General features: G+C 44.2%; 1 protein-coding gene across 1 annotated transcript in view; it reads left to right on the top strand.

Moving 5' to 3' along the window:
- Positions 1-16,908, top strand: part of RAB11FIP4 (RAB11 family interacting protein 4) — a gene marked incomplete at its 5' end in the record, with an annotated part of 115,401 nt that extends 98,493 nt beyond the window's left edge. The window contains 12 exons of the mRNA XM_084218448.1: positions 3,361-3,584; positions 6,804-6,995; positions 8,510-8,644; positions 10,060-10,095; positions 10,990-11,089; positions 11,481-11,584; positions 12,089-12,229; positions 12,768-12,849; positions 13,097-13,234; positions 13,700-13,858; positions 14,179-14,322; positions 16,132-16,908. Coding sequence (XP_084074574.1) covers positions 3,361-3,584; positions 6,804-6,995; positions 8,510-8,644; positions 10,060-10,095; positions 10,990-11,089; positions 11,481-11,584; positions 12,089-12,229; positions 12,768-12,849; positions 13,097-13,234; positions 13,700-13,858; positions 14,179-14,322; positions 16,132-16,248 — 1,572 coding nt within the window. The 3' untranslated portion in view covers positions 16,249-16,908. The remainder of the gene's footprint in view (positions 1-3,360; positions 3,585-6,803; positions 6,996-8,509; positions 8,645-10,059; positions 10,096-10,989; positions 11,090-11,480; positions 11,585-12,088; positions 12,230-12,767; positions 12,850-13,096; positions 13,235-13,699; positions 13,859-14,178; positions 14,323-16,131) is intronic.
- Positions 16,909-17,263: the final 355 nt, after the last annotated feature.

Genomic DNA, 17,263 nt, shown 5'->3' with positions numbered 1-17,263 from the left:
TTCACCCAGGGAGCTGAAGAGACACCAGAGTGGTGTTACCTGAGTTCCATGCTTTACAGGATCTGCACGAGGGGTCCCCATGTGCCAGGAATATTGTATTTTTAGGGGGCAGGGATTCCACACCCCTAAGCTCTCAAGGCTCAGTGGTACATCGTGTAGTTCTACCCACAGGGAGCAGACTGGAGCACAGTGGCTGTCGCTGATCCTGGCTGCTGTGCATCGCCTGAAATTGTTAGCACCGTTTGGAAGTGGACCTTGAGCATTTCAGAGTGGGAATTGACAGCTACTGGAGCTGAGCCCTCCTGCTCCTGGCACGGTCATTCGCGGTGCTGCTGGCTGTGAAAGGGCTGAGGTGTTCAGCGTGTGATTTGCAGGGTGCTCCGGGAGCAGCTGAGATGTGCTTCCTAAACATGTTTGCATCCGCAGTGGGCTTGGGCCAGGTTTGTGAAGAGGGGCCGTGGAAACCTGGGATGCGGCATCTGCTTTCTCTCTGTGAGGCAGCAGCTGAGGGGGATCTCCTCCAAGGAGCTGGGCCCTGTTCTCCATTTATCCAGTCCCCATCAGTCCCTGAGCTCCCACTGCTCGAGGGTGGGATCGGCAGAAGGGAGGACCTGCTTCCAGAAGGGATTCCAAATCTGGTAGTGAAGCATTTCAGAAGCTGTAAAGCAGGTGTTGAGGCTTGTGATGGACCATCACCTCCAAAAACTAATTTCTTTTATTCTTCCTTTTTTTTCTCTCTCTCTTTTCTCTTTTTTCTTTTCCTTTTTTTCTTTTTTCCCTAGAGGGCTTTTAAGTGCAGAAATAGAGGAATTACACTTTGGAAAAGAATCCCTGCACCGAGCAGGCTGGGGACAGTGGAGTGTGTGCTGTAGTGTAGATCAGCTCTCCCATACAAGTAAACGTGTGAAGGCTGCCAGCAAGGGACAGGGAGGAGAAGTGAGCCCTCAGCCCATAGAGATGACACTGCACATTTGATTGCTAATGGACTCTTCAGAGAGCACCTCAGTTGTTATTATTAGAACAAGCAAATGTGTGGTGTTACCTACAGGGAGCAAAAAGGGTGATCTTCTTGACCTTTACTTTCTTGTGTTAATTTGTTTAATACCAGAGAGATTTTCCTGCTGTAAAACTTGATTAAGCAGACACTTCTCCAAGATCTCTGAAAAAGACATGCTTATTGGGAGCTTCAGGGATCCACTGTGTACTGCTTGCCCCTCTCTTTCCCTCCTGGATCAGACTTTTACCAGTTGGTGCAATTCCATAATAGCAATCAGGCTTTATTGCATTAAACTTGTTAAGAAAATAACGTCTGCGCCTGTGGGGCTCAGCGTGGGAGAGGAAACTTCAGGAAAATGTTTGATAAATAAACACTTCTGGGTACTTCTGAAACATTGTAATTGCTCATTGCAGTCTTTGCTTTTTCAACACCTACTAAAAAGGACTTACTGCTTGTGCTATTTGTAGCTCCCTAGGTAATTTGCAAAGAGCAACAGTGGCGTTGTCCCTGCTGGCTTTGGGAGGGTGCAAGTCAGGTGTGCTGGAGAACCCGGGGCTGAGGCAGGACAGGTTCCAGGGCTGGTGTCTGACCTGCCAGACCCGGGCTCCTGGGGATGAGGGGCTGGGGCTCAGAGCTGTAAATTTGATTGCACGAGGCAGCGTGGCTTCAGTAATTACTACGTGGAATAGGCCAAGGATAAATCCTTTGGAACGCCTCTTGAAGCAATACCTCAGGAAAGTTTCAGGCATAATAAAGCTGACACAGAAAAGTGGGAAAGGGCTTTTTGAATAGTGCCAGGTGTTTCACTGCTTCACATTGCTTGTTAATCTGGAAGGCTTGTTGAAAGCTCAGCTAGAAAAGCATCCAGCTGTCTGCTCTGAGTGTGTACCTGGAGTTTCAAACACAGCAGGCAGTGCTGTCCTTTTCCTTGCTGGGGTATTCATTAGTTAATGAGATTTGAGCAGGTAGGGTTGTTTGGAATTTCAACCTCCATATGCTGAAGAGATTTCAGAGTTATATAAATTGGTATTTCAGGAAAAAGGTAGATGGCAAGACATGCATTTCTAACAGGAGTTTCTGCAAATTTTGAAATGCTGCAGCTTCTGCCTGACTCTTTTCCTGTTGAAGTGGAAGAGACAATTGGTGTCATCAGCACAGAACATCACTGGTTCTGCAAAAGTGGGATTGAGCCTCCTTGGCTCCAGCAGAAGAGTGTCCAGAGGCTGAGGGGGTGGACTTGGAGCTGAGTGGTGCCCCTGGGCCAGTGTCCCAGCTCACCAGCAGGGCAGGGAGCGCTGGTGCTGGTGCCAGTGCCTTGGGATTCCTGGGTGGGATGACAGTTGTGCCTAAACACGAGGTATATCCCTGAATGAAGTGCTCCATTCCTTGTGCCAATGCAGCTTTAAAAAGCAGCTTTAAAAGCTTCACTTTGCTAGCAGTAGCTCAATGGTCAGGCTGCCTGTGGAGCTTCCAGATGAGCTTTGGAGTAGAGCTCTGAGTCAGGACTTGCTCTGCAGCTCTGAGTTATTTGTGTCATGCTGGATGGGAATTGTCAAAGCTGCATTGTGTGGCTGCTTATCAAAGGATGGAGTAAAATCTTAGCCTTTATTTTTTCAATTAAGAATTTTTATTTGTGCCTCAGGGACAAGCAAATAGAACCCAGCTTGTCTTGGCTATTCTTAGTATTCGTGGAGCAGGAAGGGGAGGGAGAGGGCAAACAGCAAGAGCAAGGAGTTGCAGTAATGAGAATGATGTCTTATTTTAGTTGATACTTAATCAAGACATGTGGCTCCAGGAAGAGATGATTTTGCCCTTTTTTTCCTGCTCTCATATATCTTTGATTATCACCAAGACTTACCCTGAACAATTTAATGCCTGCCAATTCTTTTTTCATCTTACAAATTTTTATCCATCCTCAAAGACACAGGGTAAACTGTTGGGCTTATCTGGTTTGCTTTTATTTAATCTGTAATATTAATCAGAGAACTAACTCTTGCTGACTAATATATTACCATCTCTCAAAAGATGTCTAATTTTGTTATAAAACTTTGAGGATATTTATTACTTCAAGTACATTTTGTTAGTGAATTAGGGTAAAACTGACTGCATTTTATAGCTGGGTGTTGTGTCCTTCTCTCCTGTGAAGTCAGAGGCAGTACATGAGCCCCTCTGGAAGGTACAGGCTGCTTTATTGGCTTGAAGGAGCTGGCTTTGTAAAGCAGGTCAGCTTTTTGTTTCATGGCTTTTATTCAGTGTCACTCTTGCTTACCAGGGCATCCAGAGAGTGTCTTGCTGCTTCTCCTGTGTCTGCTGAACTGCCTTCAGGCTTGATCTGAACTGACTCCCGATTTTCCTTGTGCCAGGGCGGTGAAATCCAGGACTGTGCCTACTTGGACAGCGAAAGCACCTACAGCGAGTCGGAGCTGTTTCCTGATGAGGAGGCGATGACTCTGGCGCAGCAGGAGGTTCACCATGAGTCTGACATGGACAGTGCCATTGAGAGCGCCCAGAGCTCCGAGGCCTCGGACGTGTGTCGCAGCGAGGACAAGGACGGCGTGCTCGGGGGCCTCTTCCTGCCTGGTGACAAGTGAGTGGTGCCAGGGAGGAAGGAGCCTTCATGTGGCTAATCCCTCCTGGGGAAGGCTGAGGATGGCTGATGGATTTAGAAACTCAACATCCATTTACAACATAAGGGGGATGGATGTCCAGGTCCTCTAAGTGGCTTAGATAGTCTCGGTCCTGGCTCCTTCTGGCACAGTCTGTGAGCGCTCACAGGACTTGCACGTTGTGTGTTGAAGTGAAAGCATTGGGTCTCTCCAGAACACATCACTGCAATAGCATCCCCCAAAACCTAGGTTCTTCTCTGTTGCCATAAGCTTTATATGCTGGAATTAAAACAATACTTCCTGCAGAGCACTTCAGTATGGGGAATACTGCTGCAGTCTTTTGTACATCTAGTTGTGTACCTGGTGTTGTGGGCTCTCCTGATTTGCTTTGCAACTTCACGTACCAAGTTAATTCTTTGTGTTTCTAATTTTCCATAACCTTGATTGTGCAACAGTAAATTGTGTTTAACACGGGGTGTCCTGGCATGTGTGTGTGTAACCATAGTTTGCTGTTAACACCAGTGTCTCTGTAACCCTTACTTGATTCTTCCCAGGTGTGCACCTGGGAGTGCTGGTTAAAGATGATTGTGGGGGAAAAGAACCTAATTTGGCTAAATCCTGCTTTGAACTGAATTAATGCAGTTACCACCAGACAGAGCTCAGCTGGGCTTGCTTTGTAAGCCTCTGCCTTGTCTTCCCTATTTTTGGCCTGTCATCTTGATTTGTGCCTCTTGAGCTTTGTTCGTTGCTAAGGCAGCCTTTCTTCTCTCTCCTGGGCCTCCTCGGATGCTCCCTGTGCTGCCTCATTCCTGCCCTCCTCCTGAATTTCTCAGCTAGCTGAGTTTTGGCCTTATCCCATCTGCCCAAGCAACCTCAGAGACTTTATCAAGATAATTACAGTTTCCATGAGCTCTTTATCAAGCTTGTCTCCCTCCTTTGCTTGCCATTCCCAGTTCTCCAAAGCCCCATCCTTGTGGTGACTGACTTTTCCCATGCTGTGTTTGAGATGTTTTTCCTCCCAGCTGTGCCAGTTAGGCTCTTGTGAAGGGGGTGGGGAAGGCATTGTGCCTCCTGTACCCTCCTTCTGGGGAGGCAGGAGCTACCAAGAGCTACTGTTCTCTGCTCGACCTTGATTTATCCTCGGAGACCTCCTCAGCTTTGGTAAATCTGCGGGGGGAAAGCATGAGAAGCTTCATGCTTTTGTGTTAAAAGAGGCAATAGAGCTCTTTACTTTGGGCAATAGAGAGATTTGCTTTGCTGCTTGCTGAAGAAGCAGGCGGGGTGTGTATCAGCCCTCTGAAATGTTGCTCTGAAGGACAGGAGATTACCTTTGAAAACAAACAAAAAAAACCCCAAACTAACGAAAAATCACCAAACACTTGAAAGTTCCCTTCAGAAAGTGTTAGAATGAGGAAAATCAGTCACTTTTAGCAACTCTTTTGCAAATGACTGTGTGATTCCTAGGCCTCTAATCTTGGTGGAAGTGTTATGAGGAGCTTCTTCCCAAACTCACTTGGTGTAACTGCAGTGGGAGGCAAACAGCAGTAGAATTGTAGGATCTCCCAAAAACTTACCAATAGACAGTATGTCCATGGCACAGCAGCACTTTATGGATAAATGTTAGTGCGATATGTTGAGCTTCTCACTAATCCCTCAGCCAAGGAGCCTTGTTAGATAAGTTTCATCTATTTCTTGTATGAGTATTCCTATCTTTATCCTTTAGTAGTGTGCCTGGCTTGACTTGCCCTAATTTCTGTTAATGTGAATTAGATAAATGAGTTGCAGGTTATAAATGGATCTCATCAAAACAGGGGAAACAAAAGAGCATACATCTGAAATATTGGCAGGCTTCCTCTTCTACTAATTGCTTTTGGAGGGAAGAGATATGCAAATGATGCTTGCACCATCCACCAAAGGAACACTGGTACATCTCTTGTTTACAGCTCACAAGTGGAGTATTACAGGAAGAGGACTCTCCCTGTAGAGAGGTTGAGAGGCTCAAGGTAGGCTCAGAAGACGTTTAGGAGGAAATATTGTTGAGCTGCTGGAGAACAATGTCACCTGGGAGCTACTGTCCCATAGCCCAGCTGGTGGAGCTGGAGATACAAGCACTGTGCACTGAAGCAGAGGGAGAGAAAAACGTAACCTGATCTGCATACAGTGCCAGCAAATTCCATTAGTGCTTGGTCTGTACTGCAGAGACCTTGGATTCTGCTGCACAGGGAACAGCTGGGCAATGCCAAGGCCTCACAACTGAAGCATCTATTTCAGGTTTTCCAGGTGTGTTCTCTGCAGGGAGAAGTTTGTTTGTAAGAACTTTTTTGTGAATATCCTGGCTTGTCTGTTTGACTGCCTCACCAAGGTGGGAGCTGAGTAAACCTGTGTAAAACACCTGCACTCTGCAGGTACACTGCACAGGGCAGTCTGGAGTCTGGGCAGGTGAACTCTGTGCACTCTCTGCAGCCATCTTGCTCTGTTTTATTAGATTTGATGTGCTCAAAACTGCTCTGCCAGCTGCTTTCCTGTGGTGCCTGACTCTGCTGATCTGTTTACCTATGTGCCTCTCCCTACCCATTTAACATCATTTTAGGTACTTTTCTGGTAGTTAGACAGCTTTTTCTTGTGGTCCATATATCCACTGCAAGACACAATTTGTCCCTATGGAAGGAGGGGCAGGCACCCAGCATCCATTAGTCACATCAGTAGCTTTAGTGACTCTCTGGTAAGTGGTGAGCAGAGGTTTCTTTCTGACCACACAGAGGAGAGTGGCTGGAATTCCTGGGGTGTGGGAGAGGGTGTATCTGGATTACTGGGAAACTCTCTGAATTGTGGAGAGTGACAGCCTCTGTCTTACACATGTTCCTCTCACTATCCCATGCATTTCAGAGCTGTCTGCATGGTTCCTGCATTTAGAGCAGAAATCCCCATGTGGCTGAGGATCATCAAAGTGTGCTCTTTAAAGCAAAATGGTTTGTGTTGATCCAAACTTGTCACACGGGTACCTTGTTCATAGATTCTCATGCTCTTGTCTCTCAAGGCACTCTGTCAGCTGCACATCAGGTACATTTAGCACTTCAGGGCTTTAGCACAAAGGTGGGTTACAGCTTCAAAGAGGGGACAGCCTGTGAAGGTGCAAGGTTCCATGTGAGGTGAGGTGCTATCAAAGTCGGCCTTCGAGATGTTTTGACCTCTTGTTTCAGGTCAAGTCCTCACAACCCTTCTGCAGCATCTGACCTCTCCACTTATTCCACCGCCTCCTTGATCAGTAATGAAGAACAGTTTGAAGACTATGGGGAAGGAGATGATGTGGATTTTACTCCCAGTAGCCCATGTCCTGATGATGAGACCAGAACCAACGCCTACTCTGACCTTGGCTCATCTGTATCTTCCAGGTTGCTCCTTATTCATTAACAAACAATTTTTCATTTTTATTCTTCTCTGACCATAGCAGAATTTACACTGGTTAAGTAGACTTACCTTAAAAGCAAAATATTATGAGTTCATTTCCTGCCTTCTAAATGACAGACTGCATGTAATAATAAGAGCTATAGCAAATATGCTGTTTCTGATTACCTTGGTTGGGTTCTGTTGAAATAATGGGGCTATTTCACTTGTAGAGATTTCTTTCTATTACAGACAATAATTCCACAGTTCAGGGCTAGTATTGGAAGGGATTTGCTGCAAAGGAAACCCACTTCACATTATGTACCCACCCCGGTATAGGAAAGACTTACAAGAGAGCTGTTTCCGTTTAGCATTCTGATACTATGAATCCTTAGCACTAACCTGTGAGGGGAACTGCTGCAATATATTCAGGGGGTTATTTGAAACAAGCATCCTGTTGACTTGGAATGTCTTGGGAAACATAAGCAAGTAGCTGCTGTCTGTTAGGAGCTACAAATCCACAGCAGTGCCCTTGCCTCCTGCATGTATCCTCGATCTCTGCAGCTCTTACATCTTGTGGCCAAGGCAGGTCCAGATTGTACAGTCCTTCCCTCAGGCACGGGAATGGGTGAGCAGGGCTGGGAAGAGCTGAGCATGAAGATTCTCTAGGATTAGTCTGCTTGGATCAATAGCACACAGAGGTCTTGTCTTCCTCGCTAACGCAGGACAAGCTCACTGCATCCTTCTGTTCCGCATGCGGCCCCCACGTGCTCCCTGTGTTTCCAGCATTTCTGCAATCCTGCCTGGCCATGTCTCTCATGCATGCTGAGCCAGACCCCTCTCCACTGCCCCTTCATGATGAGGGCTCCTGTCTTTCATCCCCTCTTTCCTCAGGTTTATGCTGCACTTTCCATTCTCATTCTTGGAGCTCAGTGCACATCATGCCATGATTGCTGTCTTTTATTTGAATTTATTTTCTCTTTATCATGCCAAGAGGTACTGTTATCTCCTCTACAGACCTGTGTCCACTTCTCCCTTCCTCCTCATTCTAGGGTTCCTATCATCCTACCATCTGAGGGGGTTCATGTGACTTCCTACCAGACCACTCTCTTCATATTCCTGCCTTTCTCTTGGAGAGAAGATCTTCAGGTTGCATGCAGGGCTCTAGTGGGAAGATGGGCGAGATGAGAGGGGGACATTGCTGAGGTTGAATATACTCATGTAGCTGCCTTTGCTATGTACATCACAGTGGACCACATGTACCTTTTGTTGTTCTTTGGTCACCCAAACTGATTCTTTCCACTGCCATCCAGAAACATCCACATCCTCTGGAAGGCCTTAGCTCAGACAGGTGGACTTGCCCTAAGAGTAGCACTGGCCATCATCAGCTCTGACATAGATGAGCTGTGGTTAGAGATGGTTCTTCAAGTCCCTCATCTGTGACTCTGACACACAGTCACGAGGAAAACCTGTTGTGGGTTGGTTACTACAGCCAGTAACATCTCTCCTTTCCTGCAAACAGTGCTGGCCAAACCCCCCGAAAAATGAGACATGTTTATAACAGCGAGTTACTGGATGTTTACTGCTCACAGTGCTGCAAAAAGATAAATCTCCTCAACGATTTGGAAGCCAGGCTGAAAAACTTGAAAGCAAACAGGTAAGCAGCCTATTGCACTGCTTTTGGCAATGCCCCCTTGACATGGGACTGGCTAATAGCAGGAGGAGAGGGAGAGCAAGCCCTCTCCCTTCTGTATCCCATTCCATCTTACACATGTGCTGTTCTTCCAAAACAGTAAGAAATTTAGACTTGGATATGTAGCCCAAACCAATATGCTGTTCTTCATCAGCTCTTAAATATTTTTTCTGATTTAAGGTGCAGACATCATTGCTAAACTCAAATATTTTAACCAATGAGCTCTTTGATTGCAGAGTGAGAGTGATATTTCAAGGAATTTTTCCCAGGAAGTGGGATCTGCTGTGCTGCTTAGTGCAGATCTACAGTTAGCTCCTGCTTTCTCCAGGTGGGAAGGAGGGATCTCCAGATCCTTGGCTAATGCACATAACCTTACATACACCTCTCCTAAAGCTACTGGTCAGCAGAGGTACTTGGCTTCTCTGGGATTTTTTTTGTGATGTTAACAGAACTTGGAAAAATGATAAATCCTATGGCAGAAGTTATTTTTGGAGTTCTTTGCAATTTCATCTTTTTCCTTATGTTTCTCTCTCTGCCACTCGATCACTCCTAAGCTGTGCTGAGCACTTAAAACGTGCTTCTAACAATCACCTAGAGTTTTTGAAGGGAATTATTTGGTGGGATTTTAGCTCCCCCTAGAAACTGGATGTGAGTCCTGCCTGTCAGCGTAATCCTTGGGACGCAGCGCTGCCCTGCTGCTTCTTGTGATGCACAGCAGTGTGGAACTTGCCATGAACAGTGTTCCTGCCCTAGCAAGGAGTCTGCCAACATCCAGACCACAGCCAGCCAGTGGGGATTTTCTGAGGGAGGCTGGATATGCCAGACCAAGAGCTGTGTCTGTGCTCACAGAGATGTGACATCCTCTTACCGAGGGATGCAGCAGGATATTTTTGATCTGGTTCCAGTGCTGTCTGCAGCAAGGGGTCTTCATTTAGATAGCACCAGTCTCTAGCTGCACAAGGGAACTGTAACAATGGAAAGACCTCAGTTCCTGTGCTGAACTGGGAAGCATTACGGGGAAGGATAAACTAACTGTTCATAAAATCATCTAAAAACTGGAAATCCAGAATAAATGTCCATCACTAACTTGGTGTCCCTTTGTGGTGTTTCTAATGTTAGTTTTGCTCTGATTTACACTGACAAATCTCTGCTACATGTAACAGTATCTGCAAATTGACTTATTAATGATCACAGTAATTTGTGGCTTCACTCATCTTTGTGTTCTTAGTAATTGCAGCTTTTGATTCAGTTGTTAAAGAATATTGTTCACAGAATCATCTTTTGAGTGGGCTAAAAAAGTCTATTATATTTCATTGTGCAATTGAAATAGAATCAAATAAGTGTTTAATTCCTATATCATTCCTTCTGTATCCATGTAGCCCTAACAGGAAAATATCAAGCACAGCTTTTGGAAGGTAAGAGTCTTCAAATTTTGTATGAATATTTGTGGAATCAGCCATAACAATTCCATAAGTGGGAATGGGAGATGAAAGTAGGAATAATTTTAGAAAAACAAAAATGTACAAAAATAAGTTTTTAAGGGAAGGGGCCTGTGTTTGGGTATGAATGTTGCCCCTGTTACTCTTGGAGCAGGCGGCTGAATTGGAAACAGCTCTGTTAAAAATATAGATAGCTTTTACTTCCTTGTCTGCCAAATGTATTCCTTTGTACTGCTATTCCATCAGTCCAGCTACTGCTTCTTTAACCCTCATAATGTGGGCCTTGCTGCTGTTGCCAAAATGTGAAGGAAAGCAAGAGCACCCCTTTAAAAAGGACATACAGAATTGTCATCTTCCTTTGACTAAGTGAACCAGCCCTGGTCTGGGGAGGGCTGTAAGGTTCAAAGACATTTTAGTTAATCTCCAGTGTTACATATTCTGACACTATTCTGCAGTGGGAACTGCTTGATATTTCTTTTTTTCTGTTTTTTTTAAGTTCTTATGGTATGAAATTTTCTAGCTTAACTGTACCAACCAATGTGCAGTGGTGACCTTATTTAAAATTTGTAATAAGGCAAATACAATTCAGTGCATAGTGTGAATAAGACTTAAGTATATTTAAAACTATGTTAATGCTAGTGGCAGATCCTATCAAAAGCAACAAAGAACTCACTCCATAGAACTAATGTCATTGACTGTGCTCAGTATGATTTCATTTAGCTACCAGTCTCTTGTAAGACTTGGGCTTAAACAGTTGTAATTGTAACTGAGATGATTGCACAGATTTTACCGTGGATGTTCAAAGTCTGAAGCCAGACTCTTTGTCCTCCCTCCTCATCAAGCAAAATAATGATCCTTCTGATCTTTCAGACAACTCTTCCACAACAGTAACTTCAGCAGCAGTAATGGCAGCACAGAAGACTTGTTCAGAGACAGTATAGACTCCTGTGATAATGATATCACTGAAAAGGTGAGAATCTCTGTGCCCTGTGAGTAATGTACCCAACCAAATCCTGCTGGAGCCCAGCATCAGGGGATCAAGATCTTGCTCAGAATTACCCATGATCTGAAGTAGCTTGTTTCAAAATGTCCTTGATGGTCCATTACTATTACAGCTTTTCAGGCTTAATGCAAGATCTAGGCGTTGTGCTAGGACATCTTTATGGTGTATCTGCAGTGATCACCTTCAAGGAACATGCAGGGTCTGAGGAACTCAGAATTGTGGAGCCTAATTTTGCTGCTGGCTTTGCAGAGAAATATTCCCCCTTTTAAAATGGTAGAGTAGCTAAATGCCAGTTAGGAACAGTGAAGGGATGTTTGAAGAGAGATTCAAACTCAGTCTTTTTTGCTTGTCCTTCCAGGTTACATACCTAGAGAAGAAGGTGACAGAACTGGAGAATGATAGCCTGACAAATGGTGACCTGAAGAGCAAACTGAAACAAGAGAACACACAGTTGGTTCACAGGTAACAAAGCACAGAGCCAGGTCTCCTCACCAGCACAGTTGTGGGGAAGTAATATTTCTACCTCTAGAGTATGATCAAGTCTTCTTCCCTAATGCTGACAGATGAAATAAGGCTTCATCTGAGAAGTCCAGGTGGAATAGGACTGCCTTGCTCAATTTTCAGCAAGAAGAGGCCTGCAGACAAGTGTTTTTGACAGAGATGTTACTGACTTGTACAGAAAAAACTCTTCTGCTGTAAGAGCGGTTACCCCTGGTCGCTGGGGCTTTTTCCTCGCTTGTAGCAAGAGCAGAATGCTGGGTGTTGGTCGTAGTCCCAGCTTTCTGAGACTGAAAGAATACTAGATGAACTGATACTACTTATTTCTGTGTATATTAGTAAATATGAGAGATACTGGGATGCCAGAATAGATGGTGAATTAGAGTGAAACAATGGAGTAGGCAGGAAAGAGAGAGGCAATGAATTTGCTTCTGAAGCTGTTACTGAAATGAGATCTGATTTCCTTAGAGTTCATGAACTAGAGGAATTATTGAAAGACCAAGAAACATCAGCAGAACAGACTCTGGAAGAAGAGATAAAGAGACATAGAGAAGCTTACAGCAAGTATGAAAAAGAAAAAGGCACCGAAATTGAACTGCTAAATACAAGGTAACAAACATCTTGGTACCACCCTGAACAGGGCAAAAGGTCCTCTTTTCTTCATTTTTACTTTGCTTGTAAATGTAGGCTGTTCACCAGCAGACAGTGCACAGATGGTGGCAGGTTGGCAGCTCTGTGGAGTAGCTCTGCAGTCACATGTCTAATGCCCAAAAGCTTGGAGGATGCTTTACATTAATGCTTTAATCCACGTGGCCCATGTGGACAGCTTAACTGGATATTTGGCACAGATTCAAGGAGGGAATTGTGACCAGTTCTAGCAAATGTTTGTGCCTGCGTTTGTTTTTTCCAACTTATGTTTTTTCAGCTACCTGTTGTTAGGAGCACAAGAACCTGAGGGTCAGTGTAGCATTTTGGGCCTTAGAACCGAACAAGCAACAATGCATGTTGAAAAGGGCTCTGATTAGAAAGATTTTCTCTATTTGGTCTTTCTATCAAGTGCAAGTGGGATGGCTTTTTAGAGCACGCTATTGTGCATGTCTGCATTCTTGAAGAGGTATTTGCTGTAAGATTTTTGTTATTAACACAGGGTTCTGCAACTGGAAGAAGAAAATGGTGATCTGAAAAGCACTGTCACACGGCTGAAATCCCAAACAGAGAGATTGGATGAGGTAACAAAACTCCTGAGTCCTTGAGCAATTTATAAGAGCAAACTCTTACAGTGCTTGGCCCAGCTTCTTAAATTTTCCTTCCCTGAACAAGATTATTGATGGAATTGGAACATTGGTCACCTTTAGGGGCAGGAACGTCCTGAGACACAAGGCAGTTTATGGCCAGCTGTGTCTGTAGGTTCCTGTTGTGAAGCTGAGCTGTGTCCTGCTCTTGCCAGCCTGTTCTGAAGTTGCCCGTTGGTTCCAGGAGAGGCAGCGCATGTCAGATCGGCTGGAGGACACGAGTCTGCGACTGAAGGATGAGATGGATTTGTACAAGAGGATGATGGACAAGCTGCGGCAGAACAGGCTGGAATTCAACAAGGAGAGGGAGGCCACACAGGAGGTAAGTGTGAAGAGGGATGTAAGACCAGGCAGTCTCATATCACCTGCATGGAAACCCCAGGGAGAAGGAATGGGCAGATATGATGAGCACTGAGAGCACCATATCCACTGAAGCTATTGCTGGATTATGTTTCTGTGGGAAGGTGCCCACAGAGCAATGAATACTGCAAGAATACTTAAAAAGTACCAATCCCTGGCCCAAAGGGCTTACAGCTCTTGAAGAACTGTGTCCTAATGTTTCCCTCTGTTTCCAAGGGAAATTATGCTTCTTGTGCATGAAGCTTAGCAATCACAGTCATTGCCAGCTCTGGGGCCATTTAGGGGACCTGTGCTTGCAAAGGTAGAGGAAGAGGCTGTGTTGTGGGACTGTGGCCTCAGCCAGGCTCAGGGAGTGCTTCTGCTGGAGTACAGAGGGGGCTGTTTGCAGGGGGGGGCTGCACAGACAGGACCTGTTTGCTGCCCACAGCTCATCGAAGACCTGCGGAAGGAGCTGGAGCACCTGCAGCTGTACAAGCTGGAATGTGAACGTCCTGGACGTGGCAGGAGCTCTTCCTCCAGCCTGAGTGAATTCAATGCCAAAACCAGAGAGGTGGAAATGGAGCATGAAATAAAACGGCTGAAGCAGGTGAGCAGGGAAGGGCATCTCAATCCACACCAAATGTACAGGAATACCTTGAAAAATGCAAGCCCAAGCACTCTGCCTTCAGATTTTGTCCCCCACTTTCTCACACGAGCACAAGGGCCTGTGCAGGACTTCTTTGCACTGGTGATGTAAATTATGCCCCAGGAAAACTCAGGCAGTGAAGCCTTGTCACTGGAGGTAAGAGTTTCTGTCAGCTTCAGCCTCGCTGTATGTCATCCAAGCTACCTGTGATGTTAAAATATTTTTTAAATGAAACATTGTAAGAAGAACTTTAAAAACTATGTGTTTTCATCCTTAAATAGGAGAATCAGAAACTTCGTGACCAAAATGATGATCTTAATGGACAGATTCTAAGCCTCAGTCTTTATGAAGCTAAAAACCTCTTTGCAACGCAAACAAAAGCCCAGTCACTGGCTGCTGAAATCGATTCTGCATCGAGAGATGAGGTAATGTGCTTTTCTAATCAGGTACTGCATCCAAGAATATGCAATTTTCAATGTAATTAACTGTCAAGGTTGAACTATCTGAAGTTGGCAAATGAACAGCAGAAAATTCTGCTTTGCTAAGAGTTCAAGGGTGTTAGAAGATTGCCTTAAATCTAACACTATTTTGGTATCCTTATCCCTAACTCTCCCAGTTTTCTCTCCAAAAAAATTGAATTATTAGGATCTCAGTGAACTGTTTTGCAGTTCTAACAACTTGTATCTTGCAGAGTAATGTGAGAGTATGACATTAATTTCATACAAAAATGGCCATTGCTAGTTACTTTCATTTTTACTTTCTGTTCTAGATTTAGTTCTATGTTACTTCAGTAACAAGCTCTCACTTATATATTTGAGCTACATATTCCCTGTAGCAGAGCTGAATTCTTGAAGAAAGTAATTTGTGTGCAAATAATAACTTGGTAATGCTTTGAAAGATATTCTGGGGAACCAGTTTGTATGTGGGCTGAGTCCAGCTGGTGTAGCTTCCTCTGAGCTCCAGGACAGATTGTGAGATCAGGCCAATGGATACATGAGAGCTCCCAGGGAGGAAGACAGGTTAGTGGTGAAGGAAATCAAAGGAATTGTTTGTCCTTGATGCTTTATCTCTTCCAGACAGAACTTGCCGTTTCTTCATCAAGAAAAGTTGTGAGACAGAAAAGTCCTTTTTACCCAGTCTGTGCTGGACTGCCCTGTCAGCCTTAGCTCCTGGGCAGGCCCTTGAAGTGAAGGCCCTTAAATTACATACTTGTTAACTTAATTTCTTGTTCGACCAGAGCGCTGTGAAGAAAGGCTGTTGTCTTGTAGAGCTCTAATTAGGTAAAAGCAAATTGGCTTTTGCTATTGTCAAGAAAAATCTGACTTGGTCCCTTTCAGTCTCGTGGCTCTGGCTCATGTGAGGAGTATCCAGCACTCCCCCTTTAAAGGAGGAAAGTGCCTAAAGCTGTGGTCCAGACTCAGCAAAACCTCCCAGACCTGCATAAACTGTTCCCATCGTGCCTTTTTCCTGTATGATCAGAATGTAGGTAACAATCTGCCAATTCAGGATGGGACTTCTGTGAAGTCTTATGAAAATTGACAGGCAAATAATACGAGCTTTAGGAGGATCTGGGGCTCTGACATGCCTTGGCAGCTTTTTCAGTTTGGCATTAAACATTCAGAGATAAAAAGCAAAGCAGTCTTCATCTTTAGAGAGGTTGAGGAGCCTTTTACAGCCCAAAAATCTGGTGAAACACATGTATTTAATACAGAACATTGAGCAGCAAGTGGGTTGTTCTTGTGGAGTATGTAGTGGTTGTTTGGGGGATTTTTTTGAGAGAGAGTATGCACATGTGCATACTGGAGGAATTCCAGAGGAAGCACATATTTTTCTGGGTGCAAAACACTGAAATATTTGTTCTGTTCAGCAGCCTTTCATGCAAACACCTTTAGATTTCAGTAATAATGAAAAAAATTGAGTATCATGAAGCTCTTGCTCTGAGATGAAGCAGTTGAACCATGGTATGGATGCAGGATGGATTGGTATGTTAGATGGGGAACTTGTTTCAGACGACCTGCCAGAAGATCCCTGGAGATTTCACCACTTTCTTTGATAGCAAAGATCTGTAACATACAGAATTGTTTCTAGTACAGATACAGAGAGGAGCTGGAGTTAGAAAAGCTGTCACAAAAGGAATTGGTGATCCTGAGCAGGCACTCACCTGTCTCAATTTCAGGCTGTTACATAAACTACTGAGAATATTTCAGGAGTAACTTGGAAATGTTGTGTTTTAGCTCATGGAAGCCCTCAAAGAACAGGAAGAGATAAATTACAGATTGCGACAGTATATGGACAAGATAATTTTGGCAATCCTGGACCACAATCCATCTATCTTGGAAATAAAGAATTGAAGAGAATATGAGAAGGAAAAGCAGCAACTGCCTGATATTTCTGCACATGCCACTGGATCTAAGCAGCACTCGGATACTGTAAATGAGTCTATAAATTATATAATACACACTAGGTGTGAGTGTGGGTGCGCGGGTGTGTTTATATGATGTTTGGTACACTGTTATTTGTCATTGAATTGGCTTGGTTAGACTTTTTCCATGCACTTTCAATACCTGTGATGAGATGGATACTGTATATTAATGTAATAACAATATAACTGGATCATGCTGTTTTAGATACTGGACAAAATGACTCTACCTCTAGTTGTAAAGGTAAAAATAGACAATGGAAACATATGGATGTGGCCCTAACTTTAGGAGCAAGAATTTTTTGCTTTGTTCTTCCAGGAATTTGGGTACCACAAACCAATTGACATACCCAGGTTCAGTTCCTGACTGGTGCTGACTGTAATTTCCTATTTGATTTAGTTTTAGTACTTAAACCACACATCAGATTAAAAAAAAAAAAAAAACCAAAAAACACACAAACAAAAAACCACCAAAAACACAACAAGAACCCACAAAATTTGGGAAAAGACACAAAGTAAATGGGAAGGAAAGGAAAATACTGCAGAATTTTTGCTGTTTTTGAAAAATCACTATCCATTTGTTTGCCACTGTCAGCACAAAGTGTTTTTCATGTAAATCACTTTGGAGCCTGCTTTCGGATGCTCTGAGCCTGCTCTCTAGTGTGTGTGCATGTGTGTTTTTATGCCAGAGTCCCTGTAGCATTGAGGCAAAGAGGTTTCAAATCTGTTCCCCTATTTTCAGGGGTATATTATGGGCCATTAAAATGAATTCTTGGATTCTTCCCCTTCCCTTCACCCTGATTTTAAAGATTTTACTGAAGGAACACATTCCAGTTCTTACCAAAAAAAAGAAATGGAACAACAAAATATTTGCATGAAATATCTCACCTTAGGGGGAGGAGGAGGACCAGCCCTCCGCATGATGTGCTGAGTTGCTTTCCCACCCC

Source organism: Fringilla coelebs (assembly GCF_963513975.1).
Source record: "Fringilla coelebs genome assembly, chromosome: 19".
Taxonomy (NCBI): Eukaryota; Metazoa; Chordata; class Aves; order Passeriformes; family Fringillidae; genus Fringilla; species Fringilla coelebs.
This window is presented reverse-complemented; position numbering and strand designations above follow the sequence as displayed.